At 40.5% G+C, this 9,222-nt stretch overlaps 2 protein-coding genes across 2 annotated transcripts in view; both read left to right on the top strand.

Moving 5' to 3' along the window:
• Positions 1-231: 231 nt before the first annotated feature.
• amt (aminomethyltransferase) lies at positions 232-7,636 on the top strand. Its single transcript, XM_080496188.1, has 9 exons — positions 232-349; positions 1,484-1,651; positions 1,763-1,843; positions 2,927-3,058; positions 3,421-3,499; positions 4,167-4,312; positions 5,904-6,084; positions 6,232-6,387; positions 6,498-7,636. The coding sequence occupies exons 2-9, from the start codon at positions 1,538-1,540 to the stop codon at positions 6,671-6,673; spliced, it is 1,065 nt and encodes a 354-aa protein (XP_080352314.1). The 5' UTR covers positions 232-349; positions 1,484-1,537; the 3' UTR covers positions 6,674-7,636.
• A 928-nt stretch (positions 7,637-8,564) lies between these two features.
• The window catches only part of ifrd2 (interferon-related developmental regulator 2), a gene marked incomplete at its 5' end in the record, with an annotated part of 10,112 nt that continues 9,454 nt past the window's right edge, over positions 8,565-9,222 (top strand). The window contains one exon of the mRNA XM_080496854.1: positions 8,565-8,595. Within this exon, the coding sequence (XP_080352980.1) occupies positions 8,565-8,595 (31 nt within the window). The remainder of the gene's footprint in view (positions 8,596-9,222) is intronic.

The raw sequence follows: 9,222 nt of genomic DNA, 5'->3' as shown, positions 1-9,222 counted from the left end.
GAGCTGATCAAATGCTGGAGAACAGCCTGGGACTACATTTCCCAAAATCCTCTGCGGGGGTCATCCAGGCGTTGTGTTTCGTGTGTTTTGAACGCAGAGTTACGTCCGTGTGGAGTTCACGGAGTCGGAGCACTCACAGCCGAGGAGCGGCTCGGAGAGAGACTTCAGCGGGGACTCGGGCAGTACCATGTGGGCTCGGTTGACGGTCGGGGTCGGGGTCGGGGTCGGGGTCGGGGTCGGGGTCGGTGGAGCGGGGCTCGGGCTGCGGGCTTCCCGGGACGGCTTGCTCCGGGCGGCTGGAGCTGGATGTGCGGGGAGGCGGCACCAGAGGCAGGCGTCCAGCGCGGAGGTGAACTTCACTTAACTTTCGTTAATCTATCCCCTAGAACACGTGTTCATACATAAAAAGGTGAATTCATAAATGGTTCTCTGCAATGGTAATAGTATTCTCAGGAGTGTGTCATGTAGACATAATGTGGTCTGTTCCAGCAGACTGTCTCCCTCCCTCCGCCTGCTCCACTTCACTGATTGAATTAAAACCACGAGTGACTGACTTCTCGGTGCTCTGAACTGTGATTTCACATAGATTCATTTATTTATTTAATTCTCATTTTTCTGCAGAGCAGATTTTGATTGGAAGGAAAGTTCGCGTGGGCAACATGAGTCAAAACTGTATTATTTTGTTTCACTAATACAAAAGTCACCGTGTCCTCTGTGTATTATCATTAATAGCTGACTTTGGACTTGAACTGCACAACATCCCACAATGCCCTGCCCTGCTGATAAGCCCCCCCTGCACCGGCTGGTTCAAAGATCACAAGTTAGAGCTGAGAGATACAGGAGTGATTGAGTGAGTTAGAGAAAAAAGTAGACATGTCAGTGAAAAGATGAAATATTGTGTTGACAATGTGTAGTATTGAGGGTCAGGGATGGGAGGAGCTTCAGGAGACATAATAAGATCAGGGAGAGTGGAGATGTGGTGGTTGAACCCTATGATTTCATATATATATGCCTTTATCTCAAATGTACCATTATATGTGCAATGTCAGTGCTTAGAGACACATTTCACTGGGACTAATTGTAGCAGTGTGCACTGCTATAGTCGCAAAACCTTTGGGAAGATGCTCTCATTCTCGAACCCGATACAGAGGCTTCTTGTCTGCAGGTAGCTCATAGGGAGGGTCGGTGAACTGCATCTGCATTGCCACACTTTTTATTTTTGGAGGCATATTTATGCGGTAAAAATGCCCCCAATAAAGGAGAAATACTTTCTATTTAAGCCATTCCTTTGATTGTTTTTTAAAAACATGTCATGAAAAATATATTTCCTTTAAAAAAAGAAACATGTCATGGCTGGGATTTCTGTTATCAATGCTTACAGTAAAAATGTCTCGCATGGAGGGTAGATGCTTGAATGGATTTCAGTATTTATTTTTAATCATTGCAGTGTTTGTTTGTGTTCCTTTTTTGTTTTTCTACCCAGGCGCCGCTTCAGAAAACCCCACTATTCGACTTTCACAAACAGCATGGGGGAAAGATGGTGGAGTTTGCGGGCTGGAGCATGCCCGTCCAGTATAAAGACAGTCACATCGTCTCGCACATGCACACCAGAGAACACTGCTCCATCTTCGATGTCAGCCACATGTTGCAGGTGAGATCAGTATAAACCGACGAATACGGTCGTGTGAACCCAATACTAACAAATGCTGACCGTACACATCTGAAGTGCCACTGTTCAGCTAATATTTCATCCCCTTGTCAGACCAAAGTCCACGGTCGAGACCGGGTGAAGTTCATGGAGTCCCTGGTGGTTGCAGATATTGCAGAACTGAAGGACAACCAGGTAGATAAAGAACTGTCTCAGTCTTAACTCGATGACACTTTAAGAAGCAGGATTTCAGCTTGGAAAGGTAACCTCAGGGTTAACTCTGGATTTTCAATACTTCAATGGAAGTTATTTTTTTATTGCAGTGTGTTGACATGGTAACTTTCCCTGAAGATTACCTGGTCCAGAGCAGGTTGTGAAAGAGCGCCTGCGAATCGGCTCTCAGAAAATAACCTGTCCATTTCTTTAGGATCCTGTGGAAAAGTGAGAGACTGACTATAAAGAGATAATATGGCCTACTGTATGTTAATAAAAAGAATAAAATGGTCAAACGTGATGTAAATAAAAACTCATTTTACGAATCGTTTCCTCATGCATGTTGGTCTCGGTTGATAGTTTCGGCCTCGAGTTGTGGTGGATGTGAGCTGCAAACACAAGTATGACATTTGATTACGTTTAACTTGATAGTAATGATTTGAAGCTCCATGTTCAGTGTCAGTTTAGATTTTGGAGGTGATGCTGCACAGGGTTCAGCGTGTCGTTCAGACAACCGGTGGTCCATGGAATGGGCCTCGTGCCGCCCCATCCACATATGTTTAAAGAGTGTATCAATGGAATTTACTCCTGAATTCATTTCAAGCTCAAAAAACTAAAAATGCCCTCATTGTGATTGGAATTACTATTTTTTTTTCTTTTTCATTGAACTAGCTGCCATCGCTCTCCCATATCTTTGAGGATGTGCTGGGTCATTATTTAGTCCCGTGGTAGTGATGATAACCTTTTTCTGCCAAACACAGTCATCACAGTTTATAATTCCTTATTGAGTTTCTGATGTTATTTGTCCATATGTTGTTCTTGATCTTACAGCTTTTCTTTAGTTTTGGATGTGAACTTCACTAAAATCTCAGTCTGATGGAGTAGAAATGTGCCTTTTGTCCCTTTTGAAAACTGAATTGAGCTCAAAGCTGTTTTGACTGTGCTCTAATTAAGCTCTATTAAAGTCTCCTGGTTGAGAATTTCTATCGCTGTGTCCTGCTGCGTGTTTTGTGTGTACCTGCTCAGGTCGTCTCACCGTTCTATTTCTCCTCCCTGGCTCCATAGGGCACATTGTCCCTCTTCACCAATGACAAAGGAGGGATTATCGACGACCTGATTGTGACAAAGACAGACCAGGGTTACCTCTACGTGGTCTCCAACGCCGGCTGCGCCGAGAAAGACTCGTCTCTTATGAAAGTGAGTTTTTCTGTTCATTATAACCTGACTGTCAGTCGATTAATCAGTGCATCAGTCAGTCAACTTATTTGAAGGGTAAATATTTTAAATAAGAAATATTGATTGGTGTTTCCCAAAGCCTGGAAAATGTTGATTGTTATCTGTCCAACAGATGTCAACAAAAGATCTTGTTTTTTTGCTTCGTACTGAGAAACGAAGACATTACTTGTACTTAAGAGGACAGAAATCTATTTGAGTTTCAACATTTTTAATTAAAAAGAGATTTAATGATTACCACAATAGCTTTCAGTTTGTGTTGTTGGAGCTGCATGTAGACTGGCGGTTACTGGGTTTAGTCTGCAGTAACTGACTGTGTGTTTCAGGCCAGACTGTCTGAGTGCAAAGCTGCAGGTCTTGATGTGGATCTGGAGTTTCTTGATGAGGCACTGATTGCTGTACAAGGTACATCGTTTGTCATTTTTCTTCCTCATGTTTGTTTTGTTATATTGCATTTGATCCCTTTTCTCTATATCTCCATTTTCCTGCCCATACTTTGCTATTCTTTCTTTCTTGTTGACATGAACACAAGTAATGGGAATGAAACCTTGATCAGAAGGATAAATTATGTTTATTGCACATGTCTGCCTCCGTCTACATTTTCAGACGAAATGCTAAAACAAACACAACAAACAAGTCCATCTGCAGTTGTCCAGGATCACGTTCACATGTTGCAAAGCATCATGGGATTGATCCTCTGAATCCGATAATATTGTTGGTGCATATAAACCCACTCATCGCTTTATTCAGTGTTCATGTGTCTGATCTCTGAATCAGAATGAATTTAAATAAAAATGTGTGAAATGTAAACACAGTTACAGTTTTTTGTTGTGCTTTTCTTTGTTGGAAATACATTTAATTTGAATAATTTCTATTTTTTACTTTTCCTTACTTCATTGTGCATTTGTGTAGTTTATCTGTGTGAGAAAGATATTTTTCTGTGTTGTTCATTTGTGGGTAATTGTGAGGGTTTTTTTCTCTTCCTATTTCATATTTTGGGGTATTTCATGAATCATGTTTTTGTTGTAATTGTGGTTCCTCGTCTTCTGATTAAAACTCTGCGGGTCCTCAGGCCCCACTATGTCTCGTGTGCTGCAGAAGGGAATGAAGGAGGACCTCAGCAAGCTGACCTTCATGACCTCGGCCTTGTCCACCGTGTTTGGAGTCGAAAACTGCCGGGTCACTCGCTGTGGATACACCGGAGAGGACGGGGTGGAGGTGACCACTACATATGTTTAAGATTGAAGTTTCAGGCAGTGTAGTTAACATGATTTAATCTGTGGTAAATTCTTCTTGGGGTCTTGTCACTATAATGTGATAATTTCTACAGAAAGGCCTCATGTCACATTGGGTGAAAGGTGTTTCAGTTATAAAACATAGTGGGGGGGGCAGATCAACAGAGTTTTTAAAGTGACCATCTAATGGAACCATGTGGCTTTTTAGTGTACAACACCTATGTAAAATTTAATAGAAATTCCTTCATGCTGCCATTAGTAGATTTTACGATACAAAAAAAGTGTCATTTGTTAATCAGAATATTTGCTGCTGTTACTCAAAACACACCTCATTCATAGATACTTGACAGTACCTCACAACTTCCATACAGCTTTAGCCAAGAAAGAGCCGATCACAGCTGCCTGGGGATGAAAAGCAGGGTGAAACCAGGATTTGACTGGAAACAAATACTTCATGGGATCAAAGTTTCATTAAATTCAGAGCTGCCATGTTATTTTTGTCTTTGACTCAATTGGCAACATCTTCTCTTTTCTTGTTATTCCTTCATCAAAGGAACACATTGTTCAGTCACAATGCCACAGTTGTTCAAGTCCTCAAGGATCCTCGATGAATTAATGGTTTACTAGATGGATTGTTGTTCCTCTGTCTTTATGGCCCCAGTCTGCTGGGGCCGTGCAGAAAGAAGAATGGATGTGGGAGGGTCTCTCTGTTTAACAGAGGCATCGTGAGCGTTTGCTTTTCTTGATCTTATTTGCTTCTCAAACACGCTCAGTGTGAAGACTCGCATGAGTCAATGGGTTGTTTTATCACAGCATCAGTTGTAAAACTGCAGCTTTAACATTGTTAAAGGTCGGGAACATCCAACCCAGAGCTTTTATCAGCTTTATCTCTGGTCCTCTATGGAATTAGATTGTCCTCGTAATGCTTTGTAAATGTAGGATTAATATTCTATTAATTATTATTATAATCATGATGATGATTTCCTGAATCCTACATGCTTTTCTAACCTGGTTTTCAAAACTACACAAAGCAGGCACTTTTTTTTTCTTGAGTTTCAGATTTCTTTTAAAGTTATTCAGTCAGTTGCATTCAGCCTCTTCGCTACTAAAATATCACCAAATCCTAAAAAACTGGACATTTAAAAAAAATAGTGTTATATTTAAAAAAAATGCAACATTCAATAATAACATGACATTCTCAATAACATAACATTCTCAAGAAAGTATTCGAAATTAACCATTCCGATTGTTTCTCAGACATCTGCATTGTAATACCCTTTTCTACCACAAAATGGTGGAGTGAGTCACCTTTTCATGTAGTCTCCACGCCATTGAAGAATAGAAGAAGGTGGAGATTAGAAGGTACAAACCCTCGTATAAGTGATGATTTCTGAAGCTAATAGCAACGACTCACCAGCAGCAAACTGAAGACTAGATGCAACAGCAACTCAGCATCTTCACCCAAACACACAATTTAAATCTGACATATTGCACTTCTAAAGATGCCGCATTCAGAATCGTATTGGCTTTAGAATCATTATTGATGAGGACCTGGGTTTTTGTATTTGTTCCAGATTTCGGTTCCTCAGTCCAGAGTGGTGGAGTTGACCGAGAAACTGCTGAAAAACAGTGAGGTAAAGCTGGCCGGTCTGGGAGCTCGGGACAGTCTGCGGCTTGAGGCGGGGCTTTGTCTCTATGGCAACGACATAGATGAGACCACCACGCCAGTGGAGGCCACCCTAGTCTGGACCATAGGTAAGATTATCATAACGACACATTTCATTCAAGGCCAGTTTTTTTTTTTTGTCAACTGGATTGTTTTATATTTTAAGACATTGAATTAAAAACTGGAATGTTGGTGTTCTGTCCTCTAATTCTTCTGCTTTTCTCCGTCACACACAGGAAAGCGCAGACGTCAGACCAAAGACTTCCCGGGTGCTGATATCATCGTACCTCAAATCAAAGCCAAGACAGACAGAAAGAGGATCGGTCTGGTGTCCACTGGCCCCCCGGTCAGACAGCACACACCCATTCTCAGTCCCGATGGAAAGGTCATAGGTCAGAAGGCAAACTGTATTCACATTTCTATTTTACATTTGATTACATTTCTGTTGTGAGAAATGCATCAGAGGCTTCTCTCCCACACGGTCCCTCTTTGTTTTATCTAGGTGAGGTGACCAGTGGCTGCCCATCTCCCTGCCTGAAAAAGAATATTGCCATGGGTTACGTGGACAAAGCCTTCGCCAAGAACGGGACAGCCATCCAGGTCGAAGTCAGGAAAAAAGCAGTCCCAGCCACAGTCAACAAGATGCCTTTCGTGCCCAGCGGCTACTATTCTGGATAACACTTACACACACACACACACGCACACACACACACACATACACACAAGATAGAACATACTTTAACTCTCAGCCATTTTCACCAGTGGTACCCCCTTGTGTTTACCTTCAGTAGTGCAACACTGATGTAGGAAATTATTTCTGTGGTTCAAGAACTAAAAAAGGACTAAAAAGAAGATTTAATTAAAGTAATATTCAATATGAGGATATGTGAATGCTAACAGTGAGAGTCATGGACTGGTAGTAGTTTTTTGTGTGTATAACACCTGGTTATATTTAATGATTCTGACTTTGTTTAATGAAAAAAAATAATAAATAAGCTAAGCTTGTTTATACCATTAGGAAAATAAAGTGTTTTATTTACTTTTCTACAAAGATAGTAGGTTCTTGGAACTGAAATATAATAGAAATGTGATTTCTAAACTGTGTACCAGAATGAAAACTGCTTCTTTTACTGCTATCTTTGGTTTTTTTGAGGTCTTTCTTTTGCGACAGGATCAAACTTCTAAATACAACAGCTTTATTAAAAGGATAAGCTTGATATCCTTCCAAAGCACAATCTGAAATGTGCCAATGTTAACAAACCTTCAGTAACAGACATCAGTGCCTGCTAACTGCCTATTTGATCTTTTTTCTCTCTTGGTTTATTCTTGAAAATAAAGTCTAGAACCTGGTGCAATAATGCAGTAAGGTTCTTCATGTTTACTTCAAATGGTACAACTTGGAAAAATGTTGAGTATTATTAATTTAAAAAAAAATCAAAATAAGACATTGTCTTTTTCTTTTTTACTTTGTGACTTTTATAACAAATAACACTACTGATTTAGTAATGATGTACAGTTGAAAGGTCTGCTACGTATGCAAATGTGGCCTTTGGAATTTAGCTGAATGTTCATGTGAACGTTCTAAAAAAATTTAAAGGTTTGATCAAAACAAATGTCTCTTAATAAAAGTGAATTCTTCTGCTTCCGTCTCTGAGGTTCTTTTATTGTGAATTTAACACAAGTATGAAATTGAGGTTCAAAGTAGATCATGATGTTATCTATCTTCAACACAATACAACACAATTGATCAACTTTCTAAACATTTCCATGTGCCCAAACTCTGGAACTCACTGGACAAATCACTTAAAATGCTTCCTTCTTTAAAGTTAAATTATGTGTTGTCCAAATAGGGTTCACCCTGATTCTGAGTTGCTATCTTGTGTTATTTATTTCACTGTTTTTATTTACTCCTTTGCTAGTTTCCTCTGCTTGTTGTTCCTTGATCCTTTGTTATTTTTTTTATTATTTTCTTTACTGTAATGTTTATTGATGGGGAGGATTTCATATAAGCCCCTTGGGCTTCTTTCCTCTCATCTAAAGTTTGGTTTCATATTCATATAATTCCATTGTAAATTCTGATTTTGTGTTGTGCAAATAATAAAAAATGTTTGTACTTTCCCAGCTAACTGTGGGTGAAGGCACCAGGGTAAAACAAAAGTACATATTCTTTCCAGTCAGCTTGAAATTTGCTGATTTTCTCATGAGGTAAGTGATGACTGATCGACCTGTAGCTTTTGGAATTGCTGTATGTTTTGATATCTTTTAAATCATTTCAAATGTCTTGAATTTAAGACAACCATATATTTGTTCCACAAAGAAGACATTTGCAACAGGGAGTGGACAGCAACAAACGATTCGCTAAAGAAGAAGTATTAAAAGCAATAACAATAGTAATACAATAATATAAAAACGAGAGTAACTGACAAATACTTCACAATTTGGCAATGCAAAAAGAAACGGGAAACAACCAGACTCTTAATGCTATAAACTATTTGAAACCTTGGTCACAAAATTATAACAACAAAAAAATTATTTTGCACATTATGTCTTTTAATAAAATTCTAAAACCATGTTTGTAAAAGTCAGGGATGCCAGTTCTTGTGGGTCACGCGCTCACGATCCAAATTCATAGCACCTTAGTAACTGATTAAAAAAACTCCCAAATCAAACTAACCAATATCGCGTTCACCTTAATGAAATAAGACTAGTCACCACGTTAACTTATATATTTCTTGGTATATATTTCTCACTTTTGAATTGCGAAATGTATTGTTAGACGCACAGCGGGACGTACAGCGGATTGTTTTTCCGGAAACACGGGACGTGAAGGGGTCCGACCTGGCGCCCCCGCCTGCCGGTCTTTCAGTAGTGACTGAGGGGAAGATGGTGGACTTGGCGACAGCAGCGTGCTCTAAACTCCGTCCTAAACACTTTGAGAAAAACTTACCCTCTCAACCTGGTGTTAGATACCGGTTACCCGGGGACAGACACAGATAATACACCCCGAAGGACCGCTGAAGAGAGCGACTTTATCGCTGCGGGAGAACTCTTCAGCCCGGGCGCGCTCGCAGCGCGGCGGAGGGTTTGCCGATTGTTGACGGTCGGTCGCCAGCCGGTGTCAACACGAGAGCTCGAACCCAGCTGCTCTTTAACACAGAAAGAGACGAAGCGGGGACCACCAGGCCGGAGTCTGCTACTGCTTTGGTGACCAGCGCCCACGCTGGAGG

The sequence above is a fragment of the Blennius ocellaris genome, assembly GCF_963422515.1.
Source record: "Blennius ocellaris genome assembly, chromosome: 5".
Lineage (NCBI taxonomy): Eukaryota > Metazoa > Chordata > Actinopteri > Blenniiformes > Blenniidae > Blennius > Blennius ocellaris.
The sequence above is the reverse complement of the archived record's forward strand: the minus strand, read 5'-3'. Positions and strand labels throughout refer to the sequence as shown.

Coding starts and splice junctions, on each gene's coding strand:
- amt (XM_080496188.1), top strand. CDS start 1,538: ATGGTGGAGTTTGCGGGCTGGAGCATGCCCGTCCAGTATAAAGACAGT. Junction 4,313..5,903: donor CCGGAGAGGACGGGGTGGAG/GTGACCACTACA, acceptor TATTTGTTCCAG/ATTTCGGTTCCTCAGTCCAG. Junction 6,085..6,231: donor CACCCTAGTCTGGACCATAG/GTAAGATTATCA, acceptor CGTCACACACAG/GAAAGCGCAGACGTCAGACC.